Source organism: Microtus ochrogaster, chromosome 5 (genome assembly GCF_000317375.1).
Source record: "Microtus ochrogaster isolate Prairie Vole_2 chromosome 5, MicOch1.0, whole genome shotgun sequence".
In the NCBI taxonomy this organism is placed as follows: Eukaryota; Metazoa; Chordata; class Mammalia; order Rodentia; family Cricetidae; genus Microtus; species Microtus ochrogaster.
In genome coordinates this window covers 32,114,304-32,133,714 of record NC_022012.1, presented here as the reverse complement: position 1 = coordinate 32,133,714, position 19,411 = coordinate 32,114,304, and the positions used below count along the sequence as shown (strand labels likewise).

At 35.9% G+C, this 19,411-nt stretch overlaps 2 protein-coding genes across 2 annotated transcripts; one reads left to right on the top strand and one right to left on the bottom strand.

Moving 5' to 3' along the window:
• Nucleotides 1-2,527: 2,527 nt before the first annotated feature.
• On the bottom strand, nt 2,528-5,202 carry LOC101980957 (olfactory receptor 145-like). Its single transcript, XM_005347086.2, has 2 exons — nt 5,180-5,202; nt 2,528-3,431 (listed from the first exon to the last, which is right to left on the bottom strand). Exons 1-2 carry the CDS (start codon nt 5,200-5,202, stop codon nt 2,528-2,530), a joined length of 927 nt encoding a protein of 308 aa, XP_005347143.2.
• Nucleotides 5,203-14,627: 9,425 nt separating this feature from the next.
• Nucleotides 14,628-15,560, top strand: LOC101980680 (olfactory receptor 145-like). The gene has a single exon (XM_026779299.1). The coding sequence runs from the start codon at nt 14,628-14,630 to the stop codon at nt 15,558-15,560; it is 933 nt and encodes a 310-aa protein (XP_026635100.1).
• Nucleotides 15,561-19,411: the final 3,851 nt, after the last annotated feature.

Sequence of the window (19,411 nt, the reverse complement as noted above, 5' to 3'; positions counted from 1 at the left end):
GATCTCCTGAGTAAATTGGGAATATGGGGACCTTGGGGGAGGATTAAGGGGAGAGGTAAGGAGGGGAGCAGAGAAAAAATGTAAAGCTCAATAAATACCAATAAGAACTTACACTAAATTTTACAATACTTAAATGCAAAGTTTCAATAAAATAGTATAATAGAGAATCGTTTGCAAGACAAAAGTTTGATTTTTCTTTGATTACTGGTTTTAGCACAGGTGTCTTTTGATCTGTTTCCTCAAAGAGAGGGTAAAATAGTGCAACCTCCTATTCTAGAAAAGAAATATAATAATTTGGGTTTGACCATGATCCTATTTTCTCCTAGATTCAGATCAGAGATTTCTGCTCTCACAAAGTTATTTTCAACAGGTGTGGCTAATATCCAGACTTTGTTCTTCAGGTACTGAGAAGTAGATCTGTTTCATCTGTTTCTACCTCAAACAAAAGCCTAAGGATCCAAAGAAGTTCCTACTCTTTTAGGGTGATAACAATGAGGAGTGGTTTGCCTCCAGAATGTTTGGTTTAAGGTGTAAGCATTATTAGTCTTATTCTAGCGACAGAATCTTTAACTTAGAATGTAGCATGCAACCTTCAGCTGATCTGTTCATTTCCTTGCATCAGGTTAATGCATTTTTTATCCTACTCCTAGCTTTTGGGGTAAGGGGAATTTTAAACAAATGGAAATTCAACATGGGCAATTTCAATATTCACTGGATTTATTCAGTATTCACTGGAGGGATAGTAACTTCCTCCCGTTACTATCGTATGTTTCTGTTTTATTATTTTCACTTGTGTCTTTGTTCTCTTTACTTATTTTTCTAATCACCGTGCCCCTATCCTAGTAAGTGGTAATTTTATTGAACCTGGTCTCTGACATGACCACAAAATTTCTTTCAAATTACTTGATTTGTTTATTTGTTTAACATTTTGAGGTTCAAATTTTCCCAGCTGAAATAGAGGATCTTACTGACTACATTTCTAATATATAGAATCAGCAAATAAAAGTCTAGAGATCAGAAAACTTTAATTGTCCTCAGATACTCTGACCTTCAGAAATGAATACTTCTCTATAATCAATAATTTAAACCTATCCTACTTAGTGAAATCTAGAAATTTTATTATGCTTAAGGCCTTTTAATTAGGAGATTTGGGTTGTGTGGTGCTTTAATTTTCAAAATTCCTAACTTGAGCTTCGTCATTTCTTTTTTATTCTAAAATCAGCTTATTGTAGTGAATGCTTATCAGAGTACATGTGTGGAAGTCAGAGAAGAACTCTGAGAATCCGCATTTTTCTTCCGTCATGTAGGTTCTATGGATTGAACATAGCTCATCAGTCATGGTGTCAGGTGCCCTTAACTGAGGAACCTTCTCACCTGTTCACTATTTTATTTCTTTATTTCACACAAATATAGCCATTCTTTTCTCGCATCCAACATAATTAGCATATGCCAGTTGCAGACTGTAGCTTTTCTCAAAATTTTGAAAATGGAAGGCAATGCAATGTCTCATAGAACAGATATGCATTTTCATTGCCATGTATATTCTAAACCCTCCTAGAGAGGGACCTCATATATTCTGGTTCTATGTATGTTAGACCATCAAGAAATGTTGTTATCCTTCTTTATTTTTCAATATTGTCATTCTAAAATATCAAACACATTAAAACATTACAAATTCATGTTTTCTATTGTTTTTATACAATATCTGACTTTTTGAGCTGATTGCCTCTAAAATATCTTAAATTACACGAGAAAGAGCCACTAAGTTATTTTCTGGCAGAAAGTAAATCAGTATTTACTCCCTGGAATGATAATTGAAGCTCATTTAAAAACAAAGGCATCAGCTTTTTAAGTTGAATTTTTGTTTTTTTCTTCATATTACTGACAAAACAACATAAATAATAAGAGAGCATCATTGTCCTGAGACTTTTCATTAGAATAACTGAGACACCTTAATAATCAATATTTCTGCACATTAGTATACTATCCATGTCATAAATATATATGAAGAATATATAAAATAGATATGAGGATGTAGTGTGATTTTTGGTACAATGATTAATATAAAGAAATATAAGAAGAAAGCTCAGTCCTTACAACAGCAAAATGGATTGTATTCAATGGTCTTTGTGGAATTTTGTCTATTCCTGAGATATTAACTTTGAAATCAGATAATGGAAATTAAAATAGAAATATTATCATTTGTAAGTTCAGTGGAATATAATTAAAAAATCTGACACCCTATTCATTAGGAAAATATTATCTGAGTATTTGCTTGATAGTTTAATGAGTAATTAATTTTTCCTAAAGAAAAATTATCAATAATGACAATAAAATGCTTTGGATTAGATCTCTTTAGCATGTTAAATCAGTTGTACTAAATGACGAGAGGAAAGGAATAGCTATTATGAAAAGTCAGAATATAGCTAATAATTGCACAATAAAATAGGAAAATGTATTTCATCTAAGATTTTAATAAAAAGGTAAGCTTCCATATAGCTACAGATATGTAGAGAAGTTGTTCCCATCATAGTTTCCATCTTCTCAGGGTTTTTCTCACAGCCACTTTAACATCTTTGTTCCTCAAGCTGTAGATTAAGGGATTCATCATAGGAACCACATTTGTATAAAAGACAGAAGAAATTTTTCCTTCATTCATAGACCTAACTGAGGAGGGTTTAAGATACATAAATGCACCAGATCCAAAGAACAGAGAAACAGCAATTATGTGGGAACTGCAGGTGCTAAAGGCTTTGGACCTGCCCTCAGCAGAGTTGATTCGGAAGATGCTGGAGAGAATAAAACCATAAGAGATAAAGATGGTGATGCTGGGCACAATGATATTGATGCCCGCCACAATGAAAACCTCCAGTTCATTGACATATGTGCTCGTGCAGGAGAGCTGCATCACGGGAAGGATGTCACAGAAGTAGTGATTGATGATATTTGCATCACAGAAGGTCAGTCTCAGCATGCATCCTGTGTGAGCCAAGGCACCAGAAAATGCCATCAAGTATGAACCAAGCATTAGGTATGAGCATATTTTAGGGGACATAGCAATATTATATAAGAGTGGATTACAGATGGCCACATAGCGATCATAGGCCATTGACATTAGCACATAACACTCTGAAATAACAAAAAATGAATAAAAATAGAGTTGGGTCATACACCCTGTAAAAGAGATAACATTCTTATTTAGTATGAAGTTCAATAACATTTTGGGTGTAAACACTGAAGAGTAACAGAGGTCTATCAAAGACAAATTAAAGAGAAAAAAGTACATAGGGGTATGAAGATGTGAATTCAGTCCAATTAGAATTATCAAGCCCAAATTCCCCATCATAGTCACCATATACATTACAAGAAACAGGAAGAACAGAGGGAGTTGAAGGTTTGGTTGGTCTGTTAAGCCCATCAGGATGAATTCAGTCACAAAAGACCTATTTCCAATAGCCATTATTTTCCTATTAGAATCTGTAGGACAGCATGTTATACTTTAAGACAGTTTAGCTCTTCTCATATTTTATTTCATCCCACCAATGTATAGTCACTGGAACTTTTCAAGTCTACTCCAATTTCAAACTGTAGAATCAGCCTTTCTCGTGACTGTGAGTGCCATAGAGTTTCACTGTTTACAGTCTTTCCAAGTTAGGCATTCAATATACCTTAGTTCCTTAGATCTTGAAGGAAAGATGGGTCATTTCATGTAAACATGACTGTTCACAAACCAAGGTATAAAGATGGTGTGAGTGAACAGAAACACCTTTATCTCATCTCATTATTTCTTCTTTTTCTTGATTAACTTGCTTTCTAGAAAAAAAAATACAAGCTTTAACAATTAGTGTTGTCCTCTGTTTAGATTAGATAGTGGTATAAAAGGAATCAAAATATTTTCGAAGTAAAGAAAAGTAAGGACACTGACTATAGGCACAGTTACTAACTACTGTTAGTCACAGAATTCAACTTCTATTTCAACTTTAAAAGTTTTTTACTTGTTGAAGGAATTTATTTTTAATGTATTTTAAAAACATCTCTCCTTTGTATCTGGAACATATTTATGTCAGTTTTACCTATTTTTCAAGGTTTAATAAATAGGAAAGAAATGGACCTGTCATATATCTGATATCTGTTTATCGGAAACAAAGGCATTATGGTACGTAGCATTCATAAACTCACCATTGTTGAACCAGAAAACACTGGTGTTTCTGCATTATTGCTTGAAATGAAAATTCCAGGATTCGTAGCTTGAGGCTTTTGTTGTTACTAAGATTTGTTTTGTGAAGTTTCTTAAAAATATTTATCATCTGTTGCTTTGATTTGCTAATTATGATCTTTCACTACTTATTCATAACAGAATAAAAGTCCTCATATTGGTCTATTTGTCACTTTATAGTATGGAGAAGTTTCTGTGTAAGTGGAATAATATTAATATAATATATCAGACTTTAAACAAAATAAAAGCTTGTTATTTCTCTTTCCTTGAGAACAGAATCTTGGTGTAAGAAGGGACTAAAAGGATTTTATTTACACCTTGAATGAAGATTTGTCTTTAATTCCTAAGGGACCCACAATTTTACTGAAGTATTCCATTCACCCTTGGGCTTGTACAACTCCCAAGACCAAAACATAGTCTCATCTCCATATTGTATTCATATCTAAAGGAAAATATATTGCACTAACTCATTTCTTCCTATATCCTAAATAGAAACATTCTACATGCTCTTATTCTATATTTCCCACTTTTTTCTGAAATAATTTAGTAATTTCAGTAGCTTAGTTCAATAGTCTCTCATTTAATATTTCACTTTATAAAATTTCCCCCTTCAAAAGTTTTTGCTTTTGCAACGATTAGAAATTGCAACCTGAAGTTTGTCCAGAGAATTTAATACAACTAGTTTAAATTAAATTAACTTCTTTTCTTTTGTATCCACAATTTATGAATTAGTGATAGTGACTAAGAGCTCATAGTTTATCAAATTGCTGTGACAACTAAATGAAATACTGTTACTAAATTTGTGATAACATGGTGGCACATGCAGATACCTAAAACAACATAATGTATTGCTATTGCTCTTGTCTGTCCCTCATAACCAGATGAAAAGACACTATTTCTGAAGAAGACATATTGACTAAAGGACATAGAGAAATTAATCTTGAAAAGAAGAAGAAAGTTTATGAATATGAAGCATCATTCTCCATCTCTTCTGATTGATTTTTGGAATCTATTTTGTTAGCTATAAGGATAGCTACACCCACTTGTTTCTTAGGTCCATTTGATTGGAGTACCTTTTTCCAGCCCTTTGCTCTGAGATAGTGTCTGTCTTTAAGTTTGAGGTGTGTTTCTTGTATACAACAGAAAGCTAGGTCCTGTTTTCATAACTATTCTGTGTCTTTTTATAGGTCTCTTTTTATTGAGTCAATTGATATTAAGAGATATTAATGACCAGCTGTTGTTAATACCTGTTATTTTTCAGTCATAGTATTTGTGTGTTTTTACTCTTTGTTTTTTGTTGGTGGGGGTTATCTTTTGCCTGTGGTTACAGTTAGCTTCCTTGGGTTGGTGTTTTCATTCTAGTACTTTCTTTAGGGCTGAGTTTGTGGCTCTAGGGGAACAGTGAGTGGAGAAGGTCTATTGGAAGCTCACCAGGCTCTCTGGCACTTTAATAGTCAGAGTGAGTTAGAGCTAGGGGTCAGGATAGAGTGCAGAGTTGTGGAAGAGATGCTATGAAAGGGTAGTCTATAGAATCGCAGGAGACATGGACAGGAGCAGAGGGAAATAAATTAGGTGGTAACCTGTTACAGGGCTAAAAAGTAGTCAGGGGCATTGGATCTGGATGAACATAGAGGGTGGAAAAGATCTGAAGGTAGCTTATTTGGTCTCCTGGCATGTGTGACGTGTGGTTTAGCAGGAGATGTCTCCCTGAACTGGAGCCTGGTATACAATTGTGGGAATGGAAGGGAGGCCAAGAAGGGATGGTTTGTGCATTCCGCAGAAGAAAGAGTCAGGGAGGAAGGAGGAAAGGCGGCTGAAGCTTTCATTCTGTTGCAGTGCTAGAGAGACGTCCAAGGGAACGAATCGGAGGAACAAATAGAATAGAAAAAGATTTGGGGCAGCTTACCTTGTCTTCCCCAGATTGACTTTTACCCTTTCTTGGACATCAATGTGTCCCTTGGAAATTCCAGTGCTTTCATGATCTGGGTGTTTTTATTGATTGGCCATTTTTTACAATTAACATTACCACTGTAAATAATATGTATTTGACCCTCTTTTGTCAATCAGCTGTGTTATATTTATTTCACAAATATTAACCAGCAGATGAGGAATATAAGTATTATGGAATAATATAGAATCCTCCTTTTTTTAGAGATAATTCTTTCAGGTTTTCTGTATTCAGTGTGACACTGCCTATATCATGCATAGCCATTACTACTTTAATGTGTGATGTCTAATTTTTTTTCAGTTAATCAAAAATTTCTTAAGAGGGTATTTATAGCATTGTTAAAATATTTCTGCTTTTGCTGAAATCACCATATTGTTTTAGCCTCATATTTTTCAATATTCTAATACTGACTGTGTATAATGAGCAGCATTATGCAAATTAACTTGATCATATTGTTTGATGTTTTTTTAAATGCCATTGAGCAATTGGCTTTAAAATATTTAAGTATATATCCATTTTTAAATTTTTAGTTGTATTTTATCTGGTTTTTATATAGGCTTAAGCTGTATTTATACGACCATATTGAACATGTTCTTACTCACTATTTATGGAAGAATTTGTGAAATTGTTGGTATCAGTTGGCTCTTAAAAGTATGGGTCTGAAAAAGCATGGGATAAAACCGGACTTGCTGAACATAGCGGACAATAAGGACTACTGAGAACTCAATAACAATGGTAATAGGTTTTTGATCCTACTGCATGTACTGGCTTTGTGGGAGCCTAGGCAGTTTGGATGCTCACCTTACTAAACCTGGATGGAGGTGGGCGGTCCTTGGACTTCCGACAGGGCAGAAAACCCTGATTGCTCTTCGGGCTGAGGGGGGGAGGGACTTGATTGGGGGAGGGGGAGGGAAATGGGAGGCGGCGGCAGGGAAGAGACAGAAATCTTTAATAAATAAATAAATTTAAAAAAAGAAAAAATAAATAAATAAATAAAAGTATGGTAAAGTCCAATTATGAGGTAAATTGTCCTGCAGTCTTATTAGATGGGAGAATTTTATTAGTGCATCAGTCATTGCACACTACTTGTCACCAATTGTTTCAGATACTTGCTTATATGCTTTATTGCACAATTTCATATATCATATGCAATAAGGACATAAATTTCTTACAGATTTTCATAATAATTTATAGCATAATATCCCCCAAGCACTTCTTTAATGATGCTTTGTCTTTCACTGATAATATGTATTATTTTCCAATTTCTGTTAAGTTCTGTTTATCTTTTGTTTGCTTGGCAGAAAGGTTGATAATATTATTAATTTTCTAAACATATGTTGTTTCTGTGACACAATATAGTGTTCTTTTATTTATCATCTTATGAACTCAGTTCAAATCTTAATCATGGCTTACCTACCTCAATACTTTGCTATTGATATTTTTCTGGCTAGTGAAAAATGCTATGATACTACTAATCTACTATAGAGTAACATAAGAACTTAGAACAAATTGAAGATCAGTTGGGTTCTGTTTCCACATTTTTGGGTCAAATGTGATAAGTATATTCTAGGATTCATAGATCACTGGTTCTAGAGCTCAGTGTGCAATGTTTCTCTAGAGTTCTCTACATCACCAAGGTAAACTCTAGCATTGTAAACAAGCAAGGGAAAAGGAATTTGAGTAAATGATTATAGAATTTTTTTTCTAGCATTTATCAGCTAAGTCATTTAATTTGGTGATCATTTTATTTTCTCATAATTCAGTTTTATGTATAAATTTGACCTAGTGAGTAAGCAATATGTTTATGACATTATAAAATGTTTTAAAAAAACACATTAAACTTAACCAAGACTTTTAAAAAAATAATTCTTAATAACTTACACCTGTCAGAATGGCTAAAATCAAAAACACCAATGATAACCTATGCTGGAGAGGATGTGGAGTAAGGGGAACACTCATCCATTGCTGGTTGGGAGCACTGGGGTGGGGGTGGGGTGGGTGTAAGAGAAGATGGGGAGAGAGAAGGGAGAAGGGGAGGATTGAAGAGAGCTTGGGGAAGTAGGATTGTTGAGATGGAGGAAGGGTGGATATGGGAGCAGGGAAGAAGATATCTTAATTAAGGGAGACATTTTAGGGTTTGCAAGAGACTTGGCTATAGAGGGGTTACCAGGTGTCCAAGGGAATGTCCCCAGCTAGGTCCTTCAGGCAACAGAGGATAGGTTGCCTGAACTGGCCTTCTCCCATAGACACATTCATGAATAACTTGAATATCACCATAGAACCTTCATCTGGCAATGGATGGAGATATAGACAGAGACTCACATTGGAGCACTGGACTGAGCTCCCAAGGTTCAGATGAAGAGCAGAAGGAAGGAGAAGATGCGCAAGGAAGTCAGGACTATAAGGGGTGCGTCCACTCACTAAGAAGGTTTGACTGATCTAATTGGAGCTCACCAAGGCCAGCTGGACTGGCACTGAACGAGCATGTGATCAAACTGAACTCTCTGAATGTGGCTGACAATGGGAGCTGACTGAGAAACCAATGATAATGGCACTAGGTTTGAATTCTACTGTATGTACTGGCATTTTGGGAGCCTAGTCTGTTTGGATGCTCACCTTCCTATACCTGGATGGAGCGGGGAGGGTCTTGGACTTCCCATAGGGTAGGGTACCCTGACTTCTCTTAGGAATGAAGAGGGAGGGGGAGGGAGGTAGGAGGGAAATGGAAGGAGGGGAGGAGGTGGAAATTTTTAATAATTAAATTTAAAAAAAGAGAAAAGAAGAATGAAAGGATACACATTTCTTGAAAGTGAAAGAAAGCTTTTAAAACCATGATAATCTATATTATGCAAACATGTAAAAACTATAAGTCATTGTGATGATTTGAATGCAAATGAATTCCACAGGCCCTTAGGAAGTAGCACTATTAAGAGATGCAATCTTATCTGAGTAGATATGGACTTATTAGAGGAAGTGTGTCACTGGCATGGGCTTTGAGGTTTTAGAATTTCAAACCAGGCTCAATAGCTCATGCTTTCTTCCTGCTGCCTGTGGATTCAGGCACAGCTGCCTCTCAGCTACTCTCAGCTACCTCTCCAGTACAATATCTTCCTACGTACTGTCATGTTTCCCATTACGGTGATAATGGACTAACCCTCTGAATTGTAGATAACTGTAGGCAATTATTATTCTTCATAATAATTGCTGTGGTCATGGTATCTCTTCACAACAATAAAACTCTAACTAAGATGGTTATAATTTCAACTAAGACAGTTGAACTGTATAACATTAGTTAAATTAATAAATCAGTAGAGAAACTTATTTTACAAATGAAAGTTTTGCCTATTATATATGTGAAGTAAGTGTGGTTTTCAGTAGTATGATGCACTGAAATGTTAGTTTTACAAAGGATACTGTAATCTTTACATGACAGCTTTTAAAAAGAGATAATGCCTTAGCTTCACCTTGGTTTCAGTTCTGAATTATCATATTTATGATTACAATCTTATACTGACAACTGACATTTTTTTTATTCAATGCTATCCAATAAGACGAGAACATCATATGGGATACTCAAGACTTATACAACTGAGCTGTATACTTAGCCCTTAAAATTTATAGGAATTGATTAACAATCATTTACCTATTGTCTCCTATAGCCATACTGATAAATATCTTGCATATCACCATAGAACCTTCATCTGGCGATGGATGGAGATAGAGACAGAGACCCATAGTGGAGCACTGAGCTCCCAAGGTCCAAATGAGGAGCAGAAGGAGGGAGAACATGAGCAAGGAAGTCAGGACCACAAGGGGTACACCCACCCACTGAGACAGTGGGGCTGATCTATTGGGAGCTCACCAAGGCCAGCTGGACTATGACTGAAAAAGCATGGGATAAAACTGGACTCACTGAACATGGTGGACAATGAGGGCTGATGAGAAGCCAAGGACAATGGCACAGGGCTTTGATCCTACTTCATGTTCTGGCTTTGAGGGAGCCTAGTTGTTTAGATGTGCACCTTTCTGGACCTGGATGGAGGGGGGAGGACCTTGGACTTCCCACAGGGCAGGGAACCCTGACTGCTCTTTGGATTGGAGAGGGAGGGGGAGAGAAGGGGGGGAGGAGGATGGAAATGAGAGGTGGGGAGGAGGCGGAAATTTTTAAAAATAAAAAAAGATATATTTTAGATAGTAACATCAGGATCTTTATGTTTCACAAAACCTTAACTATTTACTTTCTGATATTTTGTAAATAAAACAAAGCAAGACCATTTACTGACTTTATTTACATTTAAATAAAGTTTTATATAGTTATTTCATGTTTATATTTACATGATTTTGGAGACAAAATCTTGCTATATATTCTAGATTTTCTCTGAAACTTGTAGCATTATATAGAAAACTGTCACCTTGCAATCTTTCTACCTTAGTCTTCTTACTGCTGTGAGTAAAAGTATGTGTGCCCACAAAGAACCAGACATGATTTAAATAAGTTGAAGAGAGTAAATTGCAATTTTGATGGCACATTGGTATCTTCATAAGCAGCCCCTTAGCAATGAACAGATAACTTAAGAACCCAATTTTTAATCATACATGATTTGGGAACAAATATAAACCAAAGTGAGAAGGTAGATTTTCAGCACAGCCAGCATTCCTCTTCTACAGCCCATTGAAGGTTTCAAATAGATCTATAAATCAACTTCACCTGCAAAACCAGTTCCAGAGCAATCCCCACTTCTGATGCTTGGTATTTGTAGAAATGGACAATGTATACATGTAATCTCCGCCACATCATGCAACATTTCCTGAAATTGGTAATATATATGATAGGAATATCCATTCTTTGTTTTAATTTCCATATATATTCAACTTGTGATGCTTTGAAGTAATGATACCTTAATCTGAACATCTTCTCTTCCCAAATTCAAAAGCTCTAATGATTGTGGCAGACATTTCACTATTCCCTCAAGTACAATGATATTCTTTTTTTTTAATTTTTTAAAAGTTTTTATTGATTCATGCATCCCAATCCCGTTTTTCTCATTGTCCCCTAAACTCTGGCATTTGCTTTTGAACCCCCCCCCCAAAAAAACAACAAAATGTAAAATTAAAACAAAACCAAAACAAACAAACAATCAAAACATCTGGACATAAAAGTTGTAATATTGCCTAGTGAGTCACACAGTTTACCCTTTAATCCACACATCTTTACCTGTAAGTGTTCTTTGCAATGGATCATTGGTTTGGCTCAAGGCCTCTGGCTTCTGTGACTATCAATACTGGACTCTCGATGGGTCTTATCCTATATATATCCCCTTGTTGTCTGGTGTCATGGAGATCCTTTAGCTTTGCATTTGCAGATCTGACCCCTTCACATACTCCAGCAGTTCATAGATTAGGTATATATTGGCGTGAACTAACTCATTGCCCTGTTCTGGACCAGGACAGGAGCTGGTTTAAAAATATATTTCTTTTTTTATATAATCAAAAGTGATCAGAAAAAATAAATGATAGCTTAATAAAGTGTTTATATAATTATTCTTTAGAATACTTGGGAATATCAGGGTAAGAACCTTAATGATAAGAGAAGCATAAGAAAAGTGACCGATGACCTCCCCTTACTATTGTCCTTGATCGAAAGAGGCCAAGACTCCAAGCCTTGCCCTACTATTTCTCTATCTGTCTGTCTCTTCAATCTCTATCTGCCCTTGGTCCTCCAAAAGTTCTATGGCTAATTATTGGTCAGTTGGTAGCTAGCTACATCCTCTGATTCAAATCAGACTTTACTGGCAGTCTCAGAGGTGTCAGAATGCAATCAAAATACCCCCCAGCAGTTTAACCATTCCTATTTTACACAAATGAACCAGGGAAACAGAAGTGTTTAGTAACTTGTCTCTCTAGCAACATATTCTCTCTTCTTATTTTGATGAGTGTAAAATAATCATTGGCCTCATTAATATTCTGTTACATTTAATGACTGAGCAGTATACTTACTTTAAATATTTCAATATTTATTTTAGATGTTTAGTTGGGTGTGTAGAGGTTGGAATGAGAATGGCCGTCATATGTTTGAATACTTAGTCCGCATTTAGTAGAACCATTTTGAAGAAATTAGGAGAGATGGTCTTGATGGAGTAGTTGTTGTTTTTCTGGAAGAGCTCTGTTACTTGGTGTGGACTTGGAGTTCCAAAAACCCAATCCAGGCCCTGCCTTGCTTGCAACTTGTGGATTAGGTGTGATCTCTAAGATATTGCTCTGGTGCATGACTGACTCCCAAGTGTTCTCTATGATGTTGTGCTTGGACTAACTGGTGCTCTGAAAGTGTAACAAGTCCCCAGAAAAATGCCTTCACTTTACAAAGTGTCTTGGTCATGGTTGTTCATCATAGCAGTAGAAACAATAACTAAGACAAAATTAAACATGGCAAAAGTGATTCTTGAGGATGGGAATGCTGATCCAGGACAGAGTACTTATTCAGGAGCAGGGTTCATTTTGTGAGTTTGATTCAGGTCATTGAAAATAAATGCAGTACTACAATTTGGGTCTCTGTCTCTGTCTCAAGGTCCAAATCAGGAGCAGAAGGAGGGGGAGCACGAGCAAGGAACTCAGGACCGCGAGGGGTACACCCACATTCTGAGACAATGGGGATGTTCTTTCGGGAATTCACCAAGGCCAGCTGGCCTGGGTCTGAAAAAGCATGGGATAAAACCGGACTTGCTGAACATAGCGGACAAGGAGGACTACAGAGAACTCAAGAACAAGGGCAATGGGTTTTTGATCCTACTGCACGTGCTGGCTTTGGGGGGGCCTGGGCGGTTTGGATGCTCAACTTACTAAACCTGGATGGAGGTGGGCGGTCCTTGGACTTCCCACAGGTCAGGGAACCCTGATGGCTCTTCAAGCTGATGAGGGAGAGGGACTTAATCGGGGGAGGGGGAGGGAAATGGGAGGCGGTGGCGGGGAGGAGGCAGAAATCCTCAATAAATAAATAAATTTAAAAAAATTAAAAAAAAAGAAAGAAAATAAATGCAGTAAAAAAAATTCTAAAAGTTGCTTTGGATAATCTCACAAGAGATGATACATTAAATATACTTCCACATATTTGAAAACTTTGAAAAAAGTGTAAGAAGATTTTAATGGAACCCTATGGAATATTACTGTACAGCATTCACAAACAAAGCAAAAAGTAAGCAAAAGAAAAGATTTCCCTTATGAGATGAGGGTCAATGAGGTATGGGAGTTCAATATTGGCATAAGTATGGAAGATGTACCAATCCCTAAGAGAAGGTCATACCTGATTCCCTTAGGACATAAGGATATATCATGGTCTTGCATGCAGAAGAAACCACCTCCTTTCATTTTTATGACTGGTATCTGGGCTCTGGAAATAGACTGAGGAAGATTCTACTGTGTGTTAACAGGCAAGTGCAGAAAAATACATAAAATGGTAGTAAAGTACATAAAATCTTCTTCTGTTTTATCCAATGCCAATAGTGAACACAAGAAAAGTGACTTACTTTTTATCTAGTGCTTCAGAGGATTAAGGATTTACATTAAATCTTATGAGCTGCATCTCAAAAAGATTTCCAAGAAATATGACAAGCGATTTTTGCCTTCTCAGATTCTTAGAATCTAAGAAATGATGAATCTTGTCTTCAGATATTATTCTTTGACATAACACAGCCCTGTTATAAAGAGACAGCACTGTTTTCCTTCTGAATTATGACAAATTAACATTTAAATTTTTGCTTAAATTTTTTAGGATTATCTAAACTTTTCATAGAATAGTTTAAAGTGATAAGAAAAGAAGCCTATGCTCTCTGTCAAGTTCATGGCCTCTTTTCATTAACTACATATGTACATATTTAATTAAATATAAATAAATAAAATATGTGTGTGCACATATGTGTATATATATGCACAATTTGATCCATCTGTATGTTATTTGCATGGATGTTTTGATATTTATGCTAATGTCAAACTTTTATATAAGAAATTTCTAGTATCCTGAAATCTGGAGCAAATCACATATGATTTACAACTTTTATGAAACAATTTATTCATTGTGAGATGCCCAACATGTAGCTAAGTCACATAGGCCTCCCCTCCACATGAACTGGCTTTTATGTGTTTGAAGCAAACCTAAAATAAATAAAGTGAGAAGACCATAGTAAGATGTAATCAGTTCTGACTCAATTATATAGCAAGGTTTTATTAAGTATTATTAATATGCTAAAATCTGAGTATCCAGAACTTAATTATATTTTATGACTGAATCATTATACCCTTTGATAGCATCTCTTGACTTTGCTTCCCATAGACTATAGCAACCCTGTGACTGATTCCCAGTCACTCCCAGCATAAGTGTCACATGTATGAGAGAATAAGCATTTGTAAATTCTCTTTGATACTTTATTTCCATTGTTTCTGTTATATCTTCACAGATTCTGTTAGAGAAGAATGGTTCTGACAAATAGCTCTTTGGTAAAAGAATTCATTCTCTTGGGGTTAACAGACAACCCTGACCTGCAAATGCCCCTGTTCTTGGTTTTTCTAGTAATGTATTTGATAACTACCTTGGGAAATTTGACCTTGATCATTCTAATTGTTCTTAACCCTCACCTTCATACCCCCATGTACTTTTTCCTCTTTAACTTGTCTTTCATAGACCTCTGCTATTCTTCCGTTGTTACACCCAAAATGTTAATGAACTTTGTACTAAAGAAGAATATTATCGGTTTTGCAGGATGTATGACTCAACTCTACTTCTTTTGTTTTTTTGTCATCTCTGAATGTTATGTCCTGACAGCAATGGCCTATGATCGCTATGTGGCTATTTGCAACCCACTTATGTATAATGTTGCCATGTCCCCTAAGGTCTGTTCCTATCTTATGCTTGGTTCATATTTGATGGGAATTTTTGATGCCATGATCCACACTGGATGCATCCTAAGACTGACCTTCTGTGCTGGAAACATCATCAACCACTACTTCTGTGACCTCTTACCTTTGATGAAGCTCTCCTGCACCAGCACCTATGTCAACGAGATAGAGATTTTCATTGTAGGGGGTAAAGATATCACTGTACCAAGTATTGTAATCTTTATATCTTATGGCTTCATCCTTTTTAGTATCCTCCAGATAAGGTCCACTACGGGAAGATCCAAAGCCTTCAGCACCTGCAGTTCCCATATAATTGCTGTTTCCCTATTCTTTGGATCATGTGCTTTTATGTACCTAAAACCCTCCTCAGTTGGATCTTTAAATGAAGGAAAAGTATCATCTGTCTTCTATAACATTGTGGTCCCCATGATGAATCCTTTAATCTATAGCTTGAGAAACAAAGATGTTAAAGTTGCCCTTAGCAAAACTCTAACCAGAAAAAAGTTTTGATAAGAAGCGTTCTGTCTTGGTGACAAACAGCCACAAATCCATGATTATCTAGGTGTGGTGCCTGCTTCATTATCTCACATCTTCATCATACTGGGGTAATTTATATTTTCCTTTCTCAGCATGATGTTGGAGAATAGTGTTCTATTACGTCTCTTTGAAATGATTGATTCCATATTCAGTGCTTTCTCCATTGATTAAATATAACTATCAAAACCATCTTTTGTCATATTCGTCATATGCATATTGTAAAGATATACCATCACAGGTTGGTGATGTGTGTGTATGTGCGTGTGTGTGTGTGTGTGTGTCTTTGTGTGTATGATGGGCAAAATTCTAGAGTTTAGTGAGAGTAGTAGTCCTTAGACTAAAAAGCTTATAAAATATTAAGTCCAGAGTTATCTATTAGTCATGATTTCAAATGAAGTGTTTTTAACATTTAAATCCATTGCATTTTGAAAATATTTTTTAAGTAAAACAAAATATGGGTTAACAGTTCCCTTTTAAGTCAGGTTGTGATTTCATTCTGAATACAACATTTGTTTCTTTTCTTTCTTGTATCCCTTTTATTTAGGAAAACAAGCTAATATTTCTCTTTTTGAGCAGAAGGATGTATCTTTTGCCAGTTAAACTGGGAAACAATTGGATGAAATTTGTAACAGGTATTTCTTATCAAAAGATTTTTAAATGATTTCAGAAACTTGTCTATCTATTAACAAGGCTTTTTGCTGTGATTTCTACTTGAATTAATTATCATCTCATTTCCAGAGTTTCTAGTAGAATCTTTGCAGTGTCTTAGTTTCTTTGCAGAAATTTTCCTCCATGCTTTTTAATTTCTTCTCTGTCGGGATCGTAAAGTGACTTTCTTACTTTATGAATATGCATAGTTGTGTCCTCTGTGTGGTCACTGCTCCCTTTGTAAAGTAAGACTCTTGAATTCTTTCTGACATTGCAGCTACCTGGGTGTCTTTGTTTTTTCCTGGGGCTATTGTGGGTGTGTCATGGTGATTCAGGGGAGGTTAAAAGCCATTCTTATGGTTTTAGTCTCATAAAATAATTAAAGGATAAACTCACAGAACATTTGAAAGACAGTTTTATTAGGATTTAAAAAAAACAACAGAGATGACAAACTGCAAATCTCAGCAGCTGCCTGGTAAAGAAGAATGGAGAAGAAAAGGCAAACATAGCATACTGTTTAAGTGAGCGTGAAGTTCAGACACATGACAGTTTAGCAGTCACACGGCAGAGAGGGAGCTCCAGAGAAAAAGTAAAAAAAATAAATAAATAAAAATAAGCTCAAAAAATTTTGGAAAGTAAAGCAATGTGTGCTTGGGAAAACAGAAAGAATAAAGTATTTTCCAAATAAGATTAAAAATCTGACAGACTCATATATCTTCATGGCTATGAGCCAGTAAGCTACTATAATAAGTAAGAATCTGGGAAAGTCTAGGCTAGTATCTCATTAAAGGATCAATTACCTATTTTTTTTTTTTTTTTTAACCATAGCATAATATGGACCGCCTTCCTAGAACCGGTCACTTGGCCAGGTGACTGACCTGGACCAACTGTGAATTCTCCTACTGTGATAGCTTTTCTTCCTTCTTCTTCTTCTTCTCTTTTTTTTTTTTTTTTTTTTTTTGGTTTTTCGAGACTGGGTTTCTCTGTAGCTATGGAGCGAGTCCTCTTTGTTTTCTACCCAACTATGTCTGGAGTTACCTATAATCCAGACACTGATGGTAGACATGTGATGTGGATCTTGAGTCAAGAAGACAGCATGTCTTTAATACATAAGTTGTCACAGGTAAACATCCATTTATAATCTATAACTGGAGATTAGAAACCATTAATCCAGACCTTGAGGTTGAAAGGCACATCTTTAATCTCCTTCCAACTTATATAAGGACAATGGAATATGAAAAGGTTCATTATTTGCTGACTTGTCCTCACCTTGTTGACACATCCATTTCTTCACTGGTATTGTAGCCTGCTTCTGCAGGAGTCCACAATATACAAGTGACCAGCAGTGTAGACTCTCTGAGTGTAGACTACTTTGGGCCAGAATTCCTGACCAGTATCTCCCTACTTTCATGCAAGTTACAACTTGTCCACAGTGAACAGAAAATGAACACTAAGCTGGAAAGACTTTCTGTGGCTCAGAAACTGATGGTTTGTGATATTGCACATCTAGTAACTCTGTGCTTGCAGAGAATGTTCTACAACCAAGGATGCTTCCCACGTGCAGCTTGCATCCAGTAACACCCATTTTCCCCATGTGGCTGTTTTGGGTTCACATCACCAGGCTACACCTCTGCTACATACTCTGTCACTTGAGCTGTTCCTGTTCAATGTCCATGCTTGTTTTTAAACCACCAGGATCTTCTCTTTATTATTCTCCTCATGCTGATTCTGTAAGCAATTTACTACTGATGATAATTAATTGTGGTCAGTGAGGTGACTGGAGTAGGTTGTGCTTTGGCAGTAGCTGCAGTGGTGGCAAAAAAGACCCATGAGGGACCTCAAGTTCGCTCATGCGAGAAGTTCATTGGCATGTACAGTGGTGACTGTCCATCTATGGAAGAATCTTGGTAGCATCTTGGAAGAATGGCACAAGTTTTTCTCCTTCCTTTATTTATCTTCCTCTTCTCATGACTTTTATCTCTTCAACTTACATAGATATTCTAATCTACTTCTATGGATTTCTCTGTTCTAGACAATTAGTAAAGTAAAAGTGCATACTATATTGTCCTTTTTAATTGTCTTCTTGCAGTTCATGTATATGTATGCAAGACTTATCCAAACTTTAGTATAAATTTCTGATTCATTCCTTTCTGTGGATAAATAATATTTGGAAGAAGGGTTATACCACAGTTTGTATATCCATTCATTAGTTAATATATATCAGAGTTAAGTTTACATTAAATGCACCCCGTGTTTTTATGTGGTATTTGTTTAATTTTGTTTTGTTTTGGCATTTACTATTTTATTGGTTTTTGTTTTGTTTGTTTTTGTTTCATTTGGAGAAAGAATATAAAGTTGACTGAATAAAGACTTGGGGAGATCTAGAAGGAGTTGGTAGGTAAAATGATGATGAAAATAAAATACATGGAAAATATTTTCATGAAATATTTTTATTAAAAGTATAAAACAAGTATTTAGTGACATAAATAAATTCTTTATGAATACATAGATTAACCTATAATCAAGTTTATTGTGTGGACATTTATTTTTAACTTCACTTAGTATATATTTAGAGATAGAATTGGTATCACCCATAGCAACTGTTTCTTTTTAAACTGTGATTCTGGACTGTTAAAGTTTCTGTTTCATTGTACATGGTTATGAGCAACACATAAAGCATGTCAAATTTGTTTCATTTTCATAAACTTTTGTTAAAGTTCCTTCTTTTACATCCCCATCCCATATTTGATTTTGGTGGCATTTATAAAAAACCAGCTTGAGATAAAGTAAGTATCCTATAAGTTTAGCAGTAGGAGACTCTACTCTAGGAAATATATTTTCAAACCGACTGCAGGATACAATCCACTGGAGGATGTAGAGTTAGTGTCACTACTCATTGCACTGCCTGCTTGCACTTTCTGTGGCATCTCTCAATGAATCAGAAGAGGGCGTCCTTATAAGAAATCTGCACAGTTGAATGAAAATAGACCCATATCTATCACCATGCACAAAACTCAAGTCCAAATGGATCAAAGACCTCAATATCAGTCCGAGCACACTGAACTTGATAGAAGAGAAATTGGGAGGTACCCTGCAACAGATGGGCACAGGCGATCGCTTCCTAGGTATAACCCCAGCAGCACAGACATTAAGGGCAACATTGAATAAATGGGACC

What these genes read in the sequence shown, in the direction of transcription:
- LOC101980680 (XM_026779299.1), top strand. Translation starts at nt 14,628, where the DNA reads ATGGTTCTGACAAATAGCTCTTTGGTAAAAGAATTCATTCTCTTGGGG.
- LOC101980957 (XM_005347086.2), bottom strand. Translation starts at nt 5,202, where the DNA reads ATGGAGAATGATGCTTCATATTC. An exon ending in GAGAATGATGCTTCATATTC is followed by an intron (nt 3,432 to 5,179) that starts ATAAACTTTCTT and finishes GTCTTTTGTGAC; the next exon opens with TGAATTCATCCTGATGGGCT.